Below are 19861 nucleotides of genomic sequence, written 5' to 3' on the forward strand. Positions count from 1 at the left end.
GAGGAGAAAGCATCCCTCTAATCTGGTCTAACTGTGACCCCAGGAGGAGAGAGCATCCCTCTAATCTGGAGAGACCTGCTGCTTCCTCCCTGTGAGGGCTCGGAGTCCTCCATTCTGCTCCATCAGGAGTGATGGGTGAACTGCATGGTTCTGCTAAACAGATTGCCTTGCTGGGCACATGGTTGGACACCACCGTGTTTCCTAGACCATCTTCTTGACTGCAGACTTTCTTGAAGCTTCCGTTTGGACATGTCAGGCTGGTTTTGGGGTGGGCCCCAAGAGACTCTTCTACCCAGAGAACTAGAATTCCAATGGATTGCAGGGTGGAGGGATCCTGTGTCCTTTCTAAAGGGCTTTGGCCGAAAGTGACTCAGTGACTCAGCACTGGAAGAAAGTCCAGGGGAGGGCTTGAGCCAAAAATAGAAAAAAAGAATCATCACCACCCAGAGCTTTGCCTGGGACCTGACAGATAGCCCCGAAACCCAGCAGTAGGGATTGAGACCTGACCCTTCGGAGGCCCATTAGCCCCTCATCCAGCCCTGTAGACAGCAGCCATGCACAAAGGGCTGCAGGAGTTGTTCAGTATTTAAGCCACTTGTTCAGGGTTTAAGAAATTGGCCACCAAATTCTTTGATATTCGCCCATTGACAGATGGGGACTGTGTTTCCTTACTTTGAAGATGGGCTGGCTCATGATGACTTTGACCAACAGGACACCATGGAAGGGATCTATGTGAGGTATGTCACAGAAGGTGATACAGCCCTGAGCCACCATGGAAGTGCTCCCACCTGGAGCCCCATCCTGGTGAAGCTGCAGGTAGGAGCCCAGCCTTCCAGCCATCTCAGCAGCACCCAACTTGTGAGTAAAGAAGTCTCCAGATGATTCCAGTACATGCCCTAGTGTTCTCCTGACTTTTGGGTCTTCCCAACACTGTCCTCAGTCTTGCTGAAGCAGAGACAAGTTACCTGTACTGTGCTCCAGTTGAATTCCTGGCCGATAGAACCCAGGAGCATCATAAATGATGGTTTTCTACCACTCGCTTTGGGGTGACTTGAAAGCAATGATTACAACCGAGTCTCCACCTGTGCAGGAAAAGCTAAGGAATCTAAGGCTTTCTCTCTCACACACACTTGCACATGTGAAGTGTTGGTCAGAGTCAGAGCCAGTGCAATGCACAGCCAGAATCTACCTCTCCTCTATGTGAACTTAAAATCCCCACTGATTTGCCTCACTCCTCACTCCCAGGTATTTCCTTCCCGAAGCTGCATAATGATCTGCCCTTTAACAAAGCATTATTGTGATATGATGACCTGCATGAGGAAAGCCCAGTCCTGCCCCGTGGATCCCTTGCAGGCATTCTGACAAGACGCTTGTAAATGGATTGAAACACCCCCAGGGCGGCATGAACCTGGACCCGACATGGACACATACGATCTTATTGTCTATCCCTGAAAAAAACCAACCAACCAACCAACCAACCAACCAATAAACAAACCCAGTTCCTTGGGATTGTATTCTAAAAGGGAGTTTGCAAGCCAGAGCATGTTCAGAGGACTTGGCTGCAAACTGGGCTTTAGGAGGCATAGGTGAAGGGATCAGGGACATTTGGCTTTGACAGAAGAAATCTTGGCAGAATATGTGGGCTGTATTCAGAGATCAGAAATGGTGTTAGTGGAAAAAGATAAGCTTTGTGGCCCTAGATTGCATAATCAGGAGAGTAGACTCAATGGGGTAGAATTTGGCTAATTCAAGTGGTCCTTCTTTGGTTACTGCCCAAAATCCAAAGACACGTATATTCCATTGTAAAAATCTTTATTAGTCTGAAAAGCTCAACACAGGCATCTCAGTTTCTCCTGTGATCAGTTGCCATTGCCACTGGTTAGCATTAGAGATTCTCCATGCTCTGTCATGAAAGGAAAGAGGACCTGATTTTGTCAAGAGTTAGAGAAGCCCAAGCCTCTTAGAACACAGTGTCCTTGTCAGGACATTAGTTTTCAGCTTTCTCTGCTGGGAGGATGATGAGAAAATTTCTCTTCTACCTCTTCTAGCCTAGTATTTTTAGATGAAGCTGGTGAATGAATGTCAGACAGCCCAGCTGGCCTGGATATACGCGTTCCTTTCTCAGTTGCCCGTGAGCACGTGCTCTGAAACAAATAGGTTCTCACAGCCTTCTCTGGTTGTCTGAAAGAGAAGCACGTCAGCTGAGACACTTATTAAAATTCCGTATGCTCTGGTCCTTTCTCTTCAGATCTAGATTAGTAGATGGGGGTGGGGCTGAGTCTTTATGTAAGTTGTGCCTCGGGGGCTCTGACCAGGCAGGCTTGGGAAGCGCTTGTGTAGGGAGAAAGAAACGATTATGAGCTCTTGCAGACTCCTTCACATCAAGGTATTTGTTAGACCAGGCACAGTATATCCTAAGGCTGGCAATGTGCTCACACTTGGAATTGACTTGGAAGGACAGTAGAGGTATGAGTCCCAGACTGATCCTTCTTTCTGGATCAGAGAAACCGGGTGGAAAGTGCTAGAAGCTGGGAGATAGAAGACTGAAAGGTGTGCTGTGGCTTCCCCCACCCCACCCTCACCCCCTCCATGGCCAAGGCTGAGCAAGCAGGACCCAGTGACTCCGCCTTCTTAGCCTTTGCTCTTGTCCTTCTGAAGCTTCAGAGGTCGCTGCCCACCAGGTTCAGCAGGGCATTCTTGTAGTCACCACTTGTGTCTTCCTGAGGACAGGAGGGACATGAGATTTAGAAGGGAGTTTGGTTAGAAGGACATTGACCTGGCTTGGAGTCGCCTCCATCAGGAGCTCTTATTACTAGGAGCTGTGCTTCCTGGGGGGAGTCCTGGCACATGCTTGTACTGGTTCCTATGTCACTGCCCCCTCACTGTCACCTATCTTTCCTTGTTTTCCATTTCAGGCTGTTCCTACTGCCACCACGCACCCCCACCCCTCACCCTGACCGCCTATTGCTGCATTCTGAAACTTCTGAAAGGGAGAATGTCTTTTTAATGTCTCATAAGCCGTGTGTTTCTTGAAAAGTATAGTGAACAATAGGCATTTGTAGAATAACTAGACTTGACTTAGTAGCCAGTGAAGACTTAGGAATATATTTCTCATGACTTGACTTTTGTTAATGAAACTGTCAAGGCCTTAATTGACATTAACAGCTAGAAGAGCTATTTCTCTTAAAGTTATAGCAGTGTGATAATTGCTCTGCATTTTCTCAACTCTAGAATGTTCACTGATGGGAATCATGTTAGGCAACCCACTGAAGCTCATATGATTTATCTCCTTTAAATGTTGCTGCCAGGATTACTTAAATCTGTATTCGAATGCTACTCCTCAATTCCTACTAAACTACTCTCATTGACTCTTCAGATATGGTTCATTCTGCAAGGATTTGGTGTGTCATTTTCAAAGGGGTAACCGTAACACAAAGGCAAAGCTAACTTTCTGGGTGAACAGGGACCTCCACTAGTCACACCGGCCTCCTTGTGATCCCTGTGTGTACCACACAGCAATGAATGCAAGTGTGATACTCCCTGGGAAGGGATGGACACATGTGACTGATGGCATTGGTCACAGCATTCGGGTTTCCCAGCAAGGTCTCTGTTTCAAACTGGTGTTAGAATTGGGAGCTCATGACTCACCATGATCATGCTGCTGAGGGTTTTGCCGTACATCTTCTTAAACTGATTCTTGATAAGATTTAAGTCAATCTCACTCCTGGAAACGATGTTTCTTATCAGGGTCCCATCCAGAGTCCCTGCTCCCTGGATAAAACACAGCAATCAACCATCACTTCCTGCCTTCCTGGTCCACCTTTGTGACAATGACAAGTCTATGTTGGGTCCCGGGGGCTTTTGTAGGGGATGGGGAAACAGGAAGGACAGTGAAGCAGTGTGTGTTTGATTTGATTCTGGACACAAAATTCTCTTTGCTCCAGGAACAAGACCTCTTCCTAGGGCAGCAACATCGTGAACTCTGCTTAACTGGACAATTCACAGGCACAACCCTCCCTCTCACTTTCACCCTTGAATACTCCTATGTCAGAAGGAGCCACAGGGCCACAGGGATCCCACAGCCTTTTTCATTTTCCTGGCCAGATGTAGCCAGAGAGTCTGGGGTTCTTGCTTCAGGTAATGTTAACATCCACCAATCAGAAGAGGTGGGCGCTCACCTTAACCTTCAGGAATTATTTTGACTATCTATCTTCCAATGTGGGTCCAGATACCACAACCTGCACCTAATCTGAGCATTTGAACAGCTGTCTGAGTGACCAGTGCAGCCTTTTGGACAATAGGCAAACCCAGATCGGCACTCTGGCACACACAGGAGAGTTGAATGTGTCCATTCAAAGGGTGCCTTGACCTCCTGGCAATCCTGTGCTTTCTCAAGGAAGCCACTTGGACAGTAATAAATAAATTAAAAGGACAATTGCACTGACTTGGGTTCAAATCAAGGCTTTGCCATGTATCAGCTACGTGACCTTGAGCTCAGTTTCGCCATCTCTGGGAGGGCAGATGGGAGGGCGGACTGCACCATGAAGTGTCAGAGGACCGCGGTGAAAGCTCAGGGCCATGAACACCTGGGCATGCACCTGCCCAGATCCAGCCTTCAGGAGATGTGGCTTCCCTTCCCTAGCCTCGATTTGCCCACTGAGAACTAAAACCAGCCTGATGCACAAGAGGCTGGGATAAGAGGAGACCTAAGTGTGGAAGAACTGGGTGGTGGCTCTGAGCTCCTTGGCTTTGCGGCTGGTGCCATGTAGGACTGAGGGCCAGGCATGCAGAAAACAGAACAGTTACCTTCATGGCAAAGTAAAGGCGCTCCGCAAAGTAGCCGTGGAGGTTCCGGGTGCACTTCACTGCAAAGAGGAAAGTTCTGTTAGCAACCAGGGGCTGTGGGCAGCGTTGTGTACATGTTTCTTTATTTATGTCTTGCTTTGGGTCCTAAGGGTTGTGCAAATCTCGGCCTATTTATTGGTGCTCTGCCTAGTCCTGAAGGCTTTGTGTCAGGAGGGGTGGGGCAGGGAGGGAAGCCCAGGGACTGGCCACAGGTGCAAAGGCCCGGAGCAGGCAGACAGAAGGGCAGGATGTGACACGCACTGGGGCCCCAGGCTTGGTCTGGCCCATCGGACCACAGCCCTGCCAAGGGAGTCCCTGGGCTCTGACAATCCAGAGACAGCTTCGCTAAGAGTCCATCCACACAGCTCCAAGGAAGAGCCACCATTGTGGGGACCACTGGTTTCTGAGTGTCACTTGTCAGAGCCCCTGCGGAATGAATTCCCCTGTGACACATGGGGCTTGGCTCCAGAGCAGCTGGCCCCACACTCTCTTCCATGGATGCTGTTTAGAGACTGAGTGTCTGGGTGGGGAGGTTGGCGTTTTGACCCAAGGCAGCAGAAAGAGGAGGGCTCTGAGGGAGACAGGCACGAGTTTGAACCCTGCCTGACGGCGCTGTGTTAGTGACTTGATCTCGCTGCCGTGCCCTGCCCTCACATGTGAAGACAGTGATGTGAGTCTTCAAGGAGTAATCAGCAGGAAGAGCCCAGAAAGGCACCGCACGGTCTTGCTTTTCCTTGCCTGTAGATTTATTTAGGAGTTGCTTAAGGGCAGGGGCTGCCATGGGAGCTGAGACTGGAGTAGGGGTCATGTTTAGATGGTCTGGCATAGATTACATTTATCACAGCACTCAAAGGTGCCTGGGGAGTGTCAGATGTCCCAATCAACTTTTAGGGACCAGGACATACTGTGAAGCTCCCAGGCTACTTGGCAACCAATGGGGACAACCTGATGTGGAGGTGACCTTGGCTCTATTATGGTAGGGAGGAGGAAAGTCCCTCTGCTCTGGGCCTCAGTTCTTCATTCTGCAATGACTCTTCTGCCTGTCACTTTGGCTCTGGACCCCAGGATGCGCTCTGGAATGGGTCCTCCTACACGAACCTGACCTCATGCTTGGGGGACAGTTCTCAGTGTTCCCCAGCGTCAGACGACCCATCACTCAGTTTGGACTCCAACCCCACTTCATCATTTCTTCAGTCAGCAACTGAGGCGGGGAACAGACCCCTGACTGAGTCCTGCTAGTTGGCTATTTTCGGACCTTCACAATCAAAGCCAGAATGTTCTCTGTGTGGCTGCTGTGGGTGAGCATCGCCCCTGGGTCTTGCGCAATCCTGCAAGTGTGTGCATACACATACATTCATGTACTCAGACACCTCCACACACACACTCATACACAACGACACACACAGTGCTGGGAACTACATGGGCAGCACAGGGAGCGATCTCGGGCAGGACAGAGCACTTTGAGGGCTCTGGGTCTTCCCTAGTAGCTCCAGTGTCCTGGGTGGATGGTACATGCTGAGTGGGGGCTGATATGGAGGTTTACCTTGATTGATGGTGAGCACAGGGACCCAGCACTTGCCATTGAGCTCTGGGCCCTCTGCCCTTTGATGCTGCCCCTCCCCGGGGCCCCAGGGCCGGGAGGCACATGTGTACCTGGGCATGGAGCTCCGTCTCTTACCTACTGTAAGCATGGCCTCCTCCAGCGACCCATGGGTCTCACTCTTGATGCTGTCCTCAATGCTCTTGTTGGCAATTTTCTCATATTCCTCAAACACTGTGGAGAGCGCCTTCTCTTAGCTGACATGTGCACTCAGCCTGACATTCCCCAACATCTTACATCAGAGACTATACATCAGTTCACCACCCCTGATTTCCACTTGGTTGCTAGGAAAAGGGTCCCGGGATCCTCAGCCCTCTCCCCAACTCCATGTCTTGACGTGGTCACACTGAGTATTCAGTATGAAGGGAGAGGCACCGACCTCTCATGGTCCTGACATTGCCTCCCTGCCTCCCCCGTACCTCTCATCAGGTGTGTGGCGCTGCGTGTACATAGGATAGTGATGAACTTCATCTCATCCGTCCCACAGATCTTCTCACCCGCTGCGTACAGATCCTGGCATGCGGACACCCATGACAACCAGTGAAGGTGAGCAAGGGGTGAAGGACCACCCTCGGTCCACCCTGCCAGGTCGGCATTCTCCTCTCCTTCATCATCTTTTTGACGGGGAGCCTGCTATTCGCATGGTTAAATTCTCTTCTTTGGGCTGCTCTAGGAACGGCCCTGCCTCGCCCTGGGCTTCACCCTGCCTCTAGGCAGTTATAAGCGCTCTGCCAGCAGGCAGATCTATAGAGATCTGGAAGCACACATCTGGGCCTCGGAGGCCCAGCACCCCCAGATTCGAAAGCTGAGTTGGGTCTCAACCTAGCATCATCAGAAAAGCCCTTCCTCCCCCACTGCCCCGCCTGGAGTCTAGATGGCAGAGGGTGGGGCCAGGTGGCCAGGAAGGCAGAAGCTGCTGAGGGGTAGCCTCACCTGTGCATCTTGCAGGGCCAATCCTGGGTCCACATAACCACTCAAGTCATCTCTGCTGCCCTAGGAACAGGAGAGGTGACTCTGTAAGGTAGGCTGGCTGAGCAGAGCAGCCTGGGTGGAGGGGACAGCTGGGCAGGCAGGTGGACAGTTGTCCTATCTGGGCCTTGGCTCTCTCATCTGTAAAATGAGAGTTGTAAGAAATGCCCCAAGTGGGATGGGGAATTCATTGAGCAAAAGTAAGCGCCATGCCTGGCATGGGACCTGGTGGTCAGGACCTGCCCAATGATGTGCCCTCTTCTCCTGCTTCCTGGAGAGGTGCAGGGGCTCTGCAATGAGGGCCTTCCAACCATGCTGGGATGAAGCCAGTGAGCCCAGGCCCTAGTGGTTGTAACACACCCTTGTCCCCACCTCACCCAACCCCAGCAGCTCTGGCCAAGAGCGGCTCTCTGGGAGTGGGGAGTGGCTGGGATCCCCCAGACAAGGGGTTCCCAGGATCCAGGGCTGTGATACCTGCAGGAGGCACACCAGAATCCTCTCCAGGTAGCCGCTGGTGTCTGCTTTGATGTCTTCTTCCAGGTTGGACCCATAGTCTGCAGGGGATCAGGACTGTGAAACTTACACCTGCTCTTCTCCTCTCAGCCCCGTTTCCCACACTTCTCCTGACTAAAGCCTTCTAGGAAGGATGAGTCTTTGGTACAGACAGTGTCTGCACTGTGCAAGTGTCTGAGAGGCAGAGGCTCCCCACTGGTTGTCGTTCAGGGCAAGGAAGAGACATGGGTTGCTGGCCAGGCTCAAAACACAGAGATGGGCCAGTCTAGAGAGCCTGAGCAAGCTCCATTTCATCATGTGGCTCATCAAGCCAGAACCTTCACACAGACTCCTCACCAGCCAGACCTTGAGGAAGAGGGGCTTTGCCTTGCATACCATGGACTCCACGATAGCTAGCTTGGGCTCCACATCCCCCACCACTGAAATGGGGCCCTGCATGGTCCCTGGGGTCAGCCTATGCCCAGCCAGGAAGGTACCAGCCCCACCATGCACTGCTGAAAAATTTTGTGGCCTGCAGCACTGCCATACTCTCAAGGGGCAGAGTTTAGTGTCTGCATGCCCTTCCCTCCAGCAAGCAGCCTGTGAGTTTAGGGAGCTTAGCGGCTAAGCCTGAGCCATATCTGACCTCACTATCAGGCATGGGATTTGGAACACAGTGGGTACTCAGCACCCATGTGTGGAAAAGCCCAGAAAGAGTCCTTTCCAACGCGGCCCAGTACACTTCTTGTCTCTTTATTCCTTGCTACGCTGCCAAAGCTCATGGCCATTCCCAAGCTAGCCTTTAACTCAGGGCCCACATCTTCTCTTCTTGACAGGCCCCTTACCTTCCTCGTATGCCTTCATTATCTCCTGCAGCTGGTTCTTGGTCCGAGAAGCCAGAATTTCGATGATGACACCCTCTTTGGTTCCTATGCCCTGTGGATAAAAATCTCTGCTTACTGGAGAGGACCGTTTGCATGGTCCTGCTATGTCCACACCCTTTTTTTGTCAAGAGGCACGAGGAAGAGCCCTAGGAAGATCTCATCATCGGTCTGCTGGGAGGCCTCTGCTGGAGGATGTTACTAGAGGAATCCACCTGCATTTGTCTCCAGTGGTGGCTGTTATGGGCAAGTGATGTGAGGGGAAAACTGGGTTTCAGCTTGCCCCTCCATAGCTGGGTGGTCCCAAACAGGTTGCTCGACCTCCCTAAGCCTAAGGATCCTCATCAGGACACAGGGATAATAAATCACCCCCGCCGGGGGTGGAGGGAATAGATGTAAAATGCCCAGCAGGTCCGTGTACACAGTAAGTGATCTTTCCATGGAGATGATTATTGCTCCTTGGTCCTGACTCCTGAATCATCTTCAAATGCAAAAGGATCAATGGGAAGTAAAGGGAAATTGGAGAACCAGGCATGAGACAGCAGAGGCTGGTTCCTAATTCCTGCACACCTGGTCTAGTGGTGTCCCTAGAAGGACTGATTCTGGCTTTATCAAGACCAGATGACGCAGGAGGTCAGTCTGTTTGGTGGCAGTCTGAGTGACAGGAATGGAGTAAAGGGACAAAGTAGGTGATTAAACAGTTAATCCCACTAGGGGATGGTCAACAGAGAAAAAATGTGGGAGAGCCCTGTAAGTTAATGGTCACTTAGGAAAACAGGTTTACTTAACCACAAAACCAAGCAGCCTTGCTTAGCAACAAAACTCTGCAACAGAAACATGAGACATTCCCCCAGACGATGAAACAATGGTGGGATGAGACCCACATCCTGCCCAGGGAGCTCAGTAAGCTAATGATTGCCAGGACAGGCTCTTCTGCCTGCACTAAAAACAAAAATTAAGGAAAAGGAGATCTTATATTGAAAACTGAGATGATTTACTATATTTTAGTATACATTACAGCCTTTTTGCTCATTTCCACTGTTTCATGACAGTCCCGGTTTGACTATTTAGGAACGAGAAAATCCCCTACCCATCGTGGAGGAGGAAATGATGATTGAAGTTTGGCGTCCTGTCAAGAATGAGGAAGAAGGTGGTCTTCTCCCCCTCCCCACTTTTCCTTTGATTATAAAACTGTAACCCACTTAGCCTCACAAGCTTTCTATTCTAATAAATCACTTATCTGTCACTTTGTCTCTCACCAAATTCTTTCTGCTCTGAGACAGAAGAACCTATGTTCTACTAAGTCCTGAAATGCATCCTATGGTCTCAAGCTCCTAGCTTGCTGAGCTCATTCCAAACAGTGGCTTGAGGAGAGTTTGGAGCTCCCTGTGCCAAGCTCTCTGGGGAAAGGAGTCCTGGACATCATCCCCTCATTCAGTCCTTGTAAGTGATTCTTCCCCTTCCCCAACCAACTTGCTTGGTTACCTTCATGGCATCATATAGCTCCTTGGCTTCGTATCTGTATGGCGGGTACATGAGGGCTATGATGAGCCTCTCAAACTTGCCACTCAGCTCCGACTTCAAGGTCTCGATGAGATCCTAAGGCAGGAAGAGGGAATGATGATATTCTGGGTGCTGCACTCACTGGAGTGCTGGCGAGGATGGTGGTGGGGCCCAGGGGCTCTGGCGAGATTCCCAAGTAGGCTCTGCCATGTGCTGGTGCTGGCTGGGGTTTCTTGGGCCAGCAACTCAGCCTCTCTGAGTATCATTATCCTTCCCTGTGGAATAGATACCATGGCATCCCTGCTTCATGCCATTGCTTAGGGGATTGGCAGAGAGATGCCAAGCCCTTTTTCAGTGTAGTGTTGGACACACCATCATCCCTAAATACAAGTTTGTCATTACTCGCCATCGAGTCCCTGTCATTTAGCCCATAGACACTCAACAAATGAATGAAATGAATTAAGGAATCTACTTTATGCATGTCTCCCTCTAAGGGCACTTGTGTTTGCAAGAAGTCACAAGGCCACACACAGCTCATCTCCTCACAGCTAAAGGACCAATGGCCTTTTCAGATCTAGATTTCAAACCCAACCTTGTTTCTTACAGGCTCTGGAGACTTGGACAACATCCCCTACCTCTCAGAACATCAGTTTCCTCTAACATCAAATGCAGAGAATAATACACAGCTGTGAAGGTTAAGAGAGAGAAATTATTTTTTAAAAGAGCATATTGGTTTCTCATATGCAGTGCTTGGGTTTTGCCACTCGTCTTTCTGTGTTAAATGTCCACATTATTGATGTGTGCCGATGGAGGCTTCCAGCTACCACGACTCTGCATGCATTTATTACTCTCTCTAGCTGGCACACCAATGTCTGGCTCTGTCCTGGGGGCAGCAGGAGGAGGGACAAAGCCAGACTGTGCTCCCTGCCCTTGGATTCCCCCCACGGCAAGAGGGAAAGTGCACGCGAATGGCAGCTCCAATGTGAGGAGACCACCCCGTCGCACGGCACAGGGCCGAGTCTGCCCTGCATCCCTGGCATGTAGGAAAGAAAAGGGCCTTCCAGGCTCAGGAAATTGGACAAGCAAAGTGTAGAGGCAGGGAAATAGCTCAGGGGTGGGGCCCTGGAGCAAATGTAAGGGAGCAAGTGAGAGAGAGGTTGGGAAACGTGTGGTGGGGAGCCATCTGTAAGTAAGTTTTCTAGGTAAAACACAAGATGATGAGTTAAATCTGATTTTCAGAGATAAAATGCACCATATTTTCAGCATATGTCCCAAATGCCGGTGTCGCCAGTGGGCGGGGCTCCTGGTCAGCTGGAGCTCGTCCAGCATGCTGCTGCCTCCCCGGTTATCTCCGGCGGCAGCAGTCTCCACAGCCCACCTGCGCACACCTGCCCGCCCTTACCTTGCCAAACTGAGCCTTGAAGGACTTGGCGATCTGCTGCCGCTGTGCGTTGCTTCTCTTCGTGAGCACGTCGATGATGGCCTGCTCGTTGGTCCCTGCAGGGGCATGGCATGAGCATCCCCATTTCCCCCAGGGGCTGATGGGGGCTGGGGAGGAGGGAGGGCAGCTGCATGGTGGCCAAGCAGTGGGGACGCATAACCTGGGAAGCTCCCGAACCTGGTGATTTTCATGGTGTAGACAAGACAGACAGAAAATCTACCTGTCCACCCCTGGCCCACACAATGTGGGTGCAGCCCAGGCTCAGCCTCACAGTGCTGGGCTCTGAGGCCCCTCTGGTCGTCTGATCTGCTCTGGACGTCGCCCAGGGCTCACGTCCAGCCCTGACCTCCCTCGTGCTGGTGACTGTGGGGGATGGTGGGGACAGAGGATCCAGAAAACCAGATCTGATTACCGGCGCACTGACTGGGTGGACAGGAAGCCAGTGGCTCTCCAAGCCACTGCATTTTTTCTTTGGGAAATGGAGATAATAATAAAGATTTCATAGGAAGCAGGGGACAGAAAATTCCTTCTCAGTTTGTCTGGGAATGGCAGTTTTTGTTAATGCCCCAGTTCACCAGTTGGAGCCAGTGACAGGGTAAATCCCGCCTAGGGTGACAACATGACGGCTGTCTGGGCTGGGTTATCCTAATCCCAGCGGGCCTCCAGCCAGCCATCAGGAAAGCAGACGCTGGAGACAGGACGGAGCCAGCCCTGTGGCCAGCCTAAGCCGGGTGGGGGGAGATGCTGCAGAGTCTGCCTGGCTGGAGCCCCCTGGGACTAGGTCAGCCCCCACCATTCCCAGTATTGTCCCATCTGAAATTCACAGTGACACACAGGGCCCGGAGTTCTTGGGGCTATTTTACGAGTGCGAAAGCTCAGGCTGAGTGAGGGGAGGTCCCTGCACAAGGGCATGCAGGAACACGGCAAGTGGTCTCCTGCTTCCCACCCCTGTTACTCACAGCCGCCCTCCCACCTCCAGTCTTCAGGCCCCTGTAGACCTGTGCTGGGGAAGGTGGGCCCTGTGTGATTATCTGGCTGCCAGTAGATGATGGGGAGACCCTGACTCCCAAGGGTGTGAGCAGAGGGGTCTTGAGCAGAATGGCAGAGCCCCAGAGAGTCACTGAGTTCCCACTCAGTGATTAAGGCCACTCACCAATCCCCTTCATGGCTTTGTAGAGAGTCTCTGCGTCAGGGTCTGGGTTGAAGTGGGGGCTGCCCTTCACTGAGACGCCCTCTTGTTCAACCTGCAAGAGAATCCAGGCCTGCTCAGCGCAGGAGGGGGGAAAGCAGTGTGCCTTGCAGCTGCCTCAGCGGGGTGGGCACCAGCTCGGCCCCTGCCGACCAGCCGCTGAGCCTCCATCCATCCTGGACATGCCTGTTCTCCCAGGGCAGGTGGAGGCTGCAGCTTCTGGATATGCTAGTTTCTGGCAGACTGTGCTGAGGAAGGGGCACCTTCGTCCACTCGGCATCAAGTTGCCATACGGCCCCCTCATGTCAGGGCTGCAGAGGCCCCACGTGCCTGTTAGCGCCTTGGTCAAGGGGAGGCCTGGAAGGAGGGGCTTCAGGCTGGAAGGAGGGGCCTTCTGAGGAGGAGTGGATCAGTGCCACCCTAAGAGATGGAATCCCAGCTCTCAACCCTAGTGCCAGCCCTGGGGAGTTGGGGCTTGTAGGCTCAGACAGTGTAGGGGAAGACCTCACAGGTAGCTGGCACTGTGGCCACTTCCAGAGCCACCGTGTCGATTGTGGGACATCAAGAAGCAGGTCTAGAGACTGGACTCCAGCCTTCAGCTCTCCCATGGCCAGCTGCCCCGTGGGGACCATGCCTCCAACCCTTCTGCACACCCGTCCTGTGCCATGTCTCCTTTCTAGCTCTGGGTCCTTAGATCCTCAGGTAGACATTTGTTTCCTCCTTACTTGCACTTTCTGGGTTTTTGTGATGATCAATGGACTTTAAGGAAAATTAAAAAACAACAACAACAACAAAAAATTTGGGAGGATAGAGTTAGAGTAGGGGGCTTGGCCTGAAAAAGAATCATCAGGGGCTTGAGGTGGGTGATGCTGAAGAGGGAGCATCCTTTAGAGTCCAGTGACGGCTTCACTGGGGTGACAGGGGTCAACCATGGAATCTCTTAGGAGATCCGCGAGGCCGAATGACCCAGGGGTTGGTCACTCCAAGGCATTAGCTGCGTAGGGAAGGGTTCCCCAGAGACCGTGGCCTGACTGTGAGGGACTGCTGGTTTCCCTGGGGGCTCTGTGGGACTGCCTCGTCTCCTCTGCAGAAAGGCCCCTTGTTTGCAGAAAGGCTCCTTGTTTTAACAGGCTGGCGCCAGTCAGAGCCACAAAACAGCTCCTATCCCTGCCCCTGTGCTGGGGTGTGGGCTCTGAATCAGGCTATGTCTCCCTTAGGCAGTGCCATCTGAGGCAGGCAGCAGGCCCAGCCACCCCCAGGTCCCTCTAGCACCACTGGCAGGCAACAGGAAGGGACAACCCTGCTCAAAGCTGCAAGGACAATGATCGAGTAAGGAAAGTCTTCATGGAGCTGAACATGCTGCCTGCAAAGTGTGCGGATGAGGCAGGAAAGCCAGATTGAGCCCAATCTGCCCTCTTCTTGAGAAGTGGGCGCTTATAAGAAAGTAGAGGGCCAGGGCACCCAGTTGAGTGTCCTGACAGCTCAGGGTCTTTCCAAGTCCTCAGGCTCTTGAGGGGCAGAGAGTTAGCTTTAGAAAAAACAGTGTAATGTTCTGAAAGTTGTGAAATAAACCAGATAACCAAAGTCCCTGGGCCCTTGATTTCCAAGTCTCTAATCCAAGTCTTGCCTGAGGGCTCCTGAGACTGGTGCTCTGCAGAATTTCTCAGGTGCAAATGAATGATCCCTCTTAAGTGTGTGTTTTGGGAGATGGGCAATAAAGGAGTGGAGGGAGACTGGAGATGGGGACTGAGTTTGAAGGAGACTCAGAGACCCTTCAAATGGAAGGGAATTTAGTCCCATTGCATTTGGTCTCCCACGCGCCTGTTCAGCTACTCCTCCTATCCACCCCTCATCCACTCATCTACTCTTCCACTTATCCAGCCACCAGTCCACTCATTCATTCACTACCCAGATGTCCCACTCCCACATCATTCCATTCATCCATCCACCCATCCAGTCACCACATCCATTCATCCTTCCTCCCTTCCTTTGTCCTCCCTTTTCCCCTCCTGTTTTTCCTTCCTTCCTTCCTGGCTCTAGCTAGATCCTGAAAATGCAGAGCAGCTTCCCATCCATGGTATATCTGTAAAGATATTTTTTTTGCGTAAAAGATAAGAAGCCTTTCTGTATCCTTTGCTTGAATTTCAAATGTCTGGTGACAGATTTTCCTACTTTACTTCTTTAGCACCAAGTTTCATAGAAGAAATTATTAGAAGTAATTCCTTGTGGCAATTTGATTCAGAGAGCCTGTGTGGTCCCAGATGTTGCCCAGCTGGGTGCACGCATAGATCACAACCCTTGTTTGTGGAGTCACAAGCATCTGTTACTACTGTTAAAGATTTGAGCAGGTCCTATGTGCCAGGCTTTGTGTTTTAGAGGCTTTAGGTACTTCAGACACAATGTTCTTCTTGACATCTTTGCCAGTGGCATTAGGTAGTTATGAATGCCCCATTTCACAGACTGGGCTTGGAGAACTTGGCAAGGCTATACAGCTAGTAAATGGTGATGCTGGACTTAACGCACAGCCTGACTCAGAAGCTCAGCTGTCTGCCGCCCCCCTGCTATCAATGACTCAACCTTTTCCAGACACTGAGGTTTCCCAGAACTCTTCCCTGAAGGAAACCTTGCCCACAGGAATGCAAGTTGTTCGTGAGTGTTGGGTCATCTCAGATCTCAGTGCTAAGCTCTGGGGCCGCCCAGGGGGAGCTTTCCTCCTGCCTCTTGCCCCAGGCTGGCACTCAGGGGCTGTGCAGCAGTTACACACCAGGCTGCATATTCTAGTCACCATGGAGTGACGGATTCAGTGGGTCTGAGGGTGTGCTCCAAAGGCAGTGTTGGTAAATAGCTTTCCGAGGCTTGTGATTTCACTGCAGTGAGAAGCCTCAGCCTCACTTTCCACACTAAGGTTTTACAGGTGAAAAGACAATTTCCTAGGAATCAGACCCCTGGATGTGAGCAGGGGGTGTTGGAGCTCCAGATATTCTATTTAAGACCAACCCCCCCCACCCCCCCACCACGTTGGAGGAAAGGTCTGTCTAGGTCCTTCCTGGGTCTTGTGTAAAGCGGGCCAGTCCATACAGAAACATTTTCACTGAAAAGATGACTCAGTCTGGCTTGTGACTCTCTGTCTATTATGTATCTGTGAAGGTCTCAGGTGAATTGCCACACCCTTGCCTTCTCCTGTCACAAGGCTGCTGGGGAGAACTTGAGAGACAAAACTTCCTCTCATGAGAGGCACAGACAGGTTCCCTCGAGCTGGTCTTTCACATCCCTTGGGTCCAGTCCTGGTCTTGTTAGAGGCTCAGAGGTCATCTGTCCCTCACTGGAAGCTCAGCCAGTCTCACCTGGGGTCCACCTGTGATCTTGATGCCCTTGGCTTGTGGGTTGCCAAGCCCCACAGAGTTTGAGCTCAGCGTCAGACTGCTCAGAGTCTAACCCAGACTCCGGCATTTCCTAGCGTGGCAACCTTGGACGCCGTCTTATCCTCCTCGTGCGTCCGTTTCCTCATCTGTCAGTAAGGATACGGGCATTTCTATGGCAGAGATGTCTTGAGGCCCAAGTGAGAGATTGACACAAGAATGTCCAGGGCCCAGTACATGCTCAGGAAGTGTCATTGTCATCCCGCCAGGTTGGCCAGGTCCCTACAAGAAGGCTTTTGCCTGCCTGGCTGGGTGGGCCACAGGGATGGGCCTTTACCCTGCCCCTGATTTTGGGAGCAAGGCCCAGAATCAGGCCGCCCTGGGCAACAGCTGACTTTAGAAAGTGCCCGGCACTAGGTTCTCCCTGACACATCTGCCTCCTCAAAGGCTGGTTTCCCATCAGCTGGGATGAAGCTGGAGGCCAGCCTGGCCCTCGAGCTGTCCTGGCTGCCTCGCCAGGGCCAGACAGTCACCCTACCTTGCCCCAGGCCTCCTCTCTGTCCCTCCTGTCCCGGCCTAGCATGTCTGAATCTGAGAGCTCCTGGGAAGTGATATTTCTGACAAAGAGATTTCCTGAATTGGGATAAGCCCAGGTTGCCCACTGAGACTCACAGAGAGCCTGGGGGCCGGGACAGAGAGAGACCCCAGTTCACACTAGACCCCCATCTGCTAGCTGTGGGATTGAGCAAGTCATTAGATGTCGCTGAGCCTCAGTTTCCTCCTCTGTCAAGTGGAAAGAGCAGCCTTTCTAGCCCAGGGCTGCCTGGGGATGAATTGAAGGTGTGCGGAGCACATCCCCCCACGCCCTCATTGAGTGGGGGATGCCACCCACTCCCCATCTTCCTCCCCTTCCGTGTTCTCACCTTGGACTCAAACCCAGGTGAAACATTCCTGAGAATCCGTGCATTCATCTGGACATAGGAGACTTAGGGGCAAAATGTGTCGTCCCTCCTAACTCAGCCATCTGTCACTGTAAATTTCACTCACAGATTTCAACTGTACAAAACCTCTGTGGGCCGGGCTGTCCTCCCATCCCGTGAAGGGTGGACATTGATGAGGCCTCCCACATCAGCTTGTTCAATCAGGATGCTCTCTAGCTCAAGTTCCTTCAGTGGCTCCCCACTGCTCTTAAGGTAGAGCCCAAGCTCCTTTGCCTGCCGTGGGTGGCTCTGTAGGACCCAGCCCTGTCCTGCTTCTCTAGGTAGATCTCGCCTGATCCGCCACCCTCCCATCCAGGACCGTCAGGCCTATTTCTCTTTAAAACCAAGCTTCCCACTCTTCTGAGCCTTTGTACATTCGGTTCCCTCTCAAAGGAAACGTTTTCCTTGTTCTCTGTAAACCTGTACACACACCACACACACAGACACACAAACACACCTATCACTTAACCATGATTCCCCCTTGCTTCCAGCAGCCTGACCCCTCCATTTGGGTCCTCTCAGCCCCGCAGCTCCCCAGCTGCATTTTGAGGTCCCTTTATCTGTCCGTCTCCACTGTTTCCATTGTTTCCAGCCATGAGCATCCATGGGGCTGGGCAGTGTCTCCTTGTCTTCCTCCCCAGTGGGCAGCCCCGTCCAGTGCCTGGCCCCACAGACAGCAGGGGCTGCCCGAGCTGACTTCTCTCTAGACCAACAGTGCGTGGGAACCCTCCCTCTTTGCTTGCTCTGCACTTACCCAAGCTTTCCACCAGGCCATGTCGTCCACCTCACCGGCACCTTTCCCCAGGGAGACGGAGATACGCTGGTCGGCCCTCCCTCCACTCAGAGACTGCACACTGCACTCAAAAGAGCAGGCAGCTTGGGGTAGGGTGTGGTAGCACCCGCAGGCAGGCCCCAGGCCCCACCCAGTACCACCCCTACTCTGACCCCACCCCCGGGCCAGGCCTAGCTCTGGGCTCCTCTTGTGGCTTTCAGGCCACACCTAGCACCAGCCCAGACCTGCCCTTGGAAATCCATTACTTGCTGCCAAATGTTTGAGCTGTGGCTGTTAACACAGCCTGGAAATTCTGAGTTCCAACCTTTGAAAGCCACATTTAGTAAATGGGGCTGTTTATTCACTCTTTGCTAGACCTGATTTATATAAAAGAGGGGCCTATTTATTGCAAGGCATCTCCACAATAAACAGTGCAATGGGGAGCTCTGCAAAAGACATAAAGTAGCAGCACCCTCCACATATTGGGGTGTCTCTATGCCTAGATGCCTCTTTAATCACTCTGTGTACTCTGTCCCTTTTAAGCTTTGCCACAACCCTAAGAAGCGCGTGAGTGTTCCATGTAGTATAGTAAGAAACCGAAACTCCCAAGTTAAGATAATTTGCGTGAATCACACTGCTTGGCGGGAGAAGCCACAGGATCCACCAGGCCCCTTTGACTTGCCTGCTCTGCCCTTCGCCCTGGAGTATGAACTGGCTGCCAAGGGAGGGAGGAACCTCCTGGAAAGAGATTAATATTTTCCTTTCTGGAGTTTACTGTCCCTGGGGCCCCTGCCTAGAATGCTTCAACTTTCCACCTCTTAACCCCTCCTTCATGGTAAAGATTTTGCCTCAGTGAGTACTCAGTAGCCCCTCCATCCTAAGGAGGTTCCCCAGGGCTTCCAGAACCCCCACTGCTCCTAGAGCCCCAGAGAAAAGGAATCCCACTGTGGTGTGACTCGCGTTCAGAGAAATCTTCCATAGTGTTGATGGAAAATGAATCATCTGATCTAAGAAAGAAATGGAAAATTTTATTTGAGCCAAATTTGAAGATTGTGACCAGGGAAGAGCACCTCAGAAAGCTCTGAGAGCTGTTTTGCCCATTAGAAACCAAGGACAGTTATACAAGTTTTTGAGGCAGAGGCTGTACATTAACGGAGAAGGCAATGGCACCCAACTCCAGTACTTTTGCCTGGAAAGTCCCATGGACGGAAGGGCCTGGTGGGCTGCAGTCCATGGGGTCGCTAAGAGTCAGACATGACTGAGCAACTTCACTTTCACTTTTCACTTTCACGCATTGGAGAAGGAAATGGCAACCCACTCCAGTGTTCTTGCCTGGAGAATCCCAGGGACAGGGGAGCCTGGTGGGCTGCCGTCTCTGGGGTCGCACAGAGTCGGACACGACTGAAGCGACTTCGCAGCAGCAGCAGCTGTACAGTAAATGACGTGCTATGAACACTTTACACAATCCAGATCTAAGTGACTTGTGATCCCTTACAAGATCAAGAAAGAATGTTATCTGTTAAAAACTTGTCTGGCTGGTGCTAGGAGAATGTTGCATTTCATGGTTGAGTAATTGTTTCTGTGGACCGGGAGGTTTGGTCGATGCATAACGCAGACTTATTAATACAATGCGTGGTTGGGGGAGAGAGGAGACCAAAGGGCAGAGAAAAATTTTATGTTTACATTTTCCTTGTTTTGCCATAAAATATGAATTTTATTTCTTCAGGGTAACAGGTAAGAACTGACCCCTCTATTTGTTTTCCTGACCTTAGCTCTGTTCACACCAAGTCCCCAGCTGTTCCTTCCTGAAGTGTGGGTTGGAGAGGGTGG

At 51.8% G+C, this 19861-nt stretch overlaps 1 protein-coding gene across 1 annotated transcript; it reads right to left on the minus strand.

The window, feature by feature from the left end:
• Positions 1 to 1795: 1795 nt before the first annotated feature.
• On the minus strand, positions 1796 to 18120 carry LOC104998994 (annexin A8). Its single transcript, XM_010854402.1, has 12 exons — positions 18014 to 18120; positions 12885 to 12975; positions 11693 to 11787; positions 10273 to 10386; positions 8752 to 8842; positions 7889 to 7968; positions 7379 to 7438; positions 6865 to 6958; positions 6524 to 6619; positions 4807 to 4865; positions 3649 to 3771; positions 1796 to 2720 (listed from the first exon to the last, which is right to left on the minus strand). Exons 1-12 carry the CDS (start codon positions 18032 to 18034, stop codon positions 2661 to 2663), a joined length of 984 nt encoding a protein of 327 aa, XP_010852704.1. The 5' UTR covers positions 18035 to 18120; the 3' UTR covers positions 1796 to 2660.
• Between the last annotated feature and the right edge of the window lie 1741 nt (positions 18121 to 19861).

The sequence above is a fragment of the Bison bison genome, unplaced genomic scaffold (genome assembly GCF_000754665.1).
Source record: "Bison bison bison isolate TAMUID 2011002044 unplaced genomic scaffold, Bison_UMD1.0 scf7180017864341, whole genome shotgun sequence".
Lineage (NCBI taxonomy): Eukaryota > Metazoa > Chordata > Mammalia > Artiodactyla > Bovidae > Bison > Bison bison.

Bases quoted from the DNA above. Each gene is read 5' to 3' on its own strand.
- LOC104998994 (XM_010854402.1), bottom strand. From the start codon at position 18,034: ATGGCCTGGTGGAAAGCTTGG. The intron at 6,620-6,864 runs GTACGGGGGAGG...CGCTCTCCACAG, and splicing joins CGCCACACACCTGATGAGAG to TGTTTGAGGAATATGAGAAA. The intron at 3,772-4,806 runs GTAACTGTTCTG...TGTTTTATCCAG, and splicing joins GCCTTTACTTTGCCATGAAG to GGAGCAGGGACTCTGGATGG.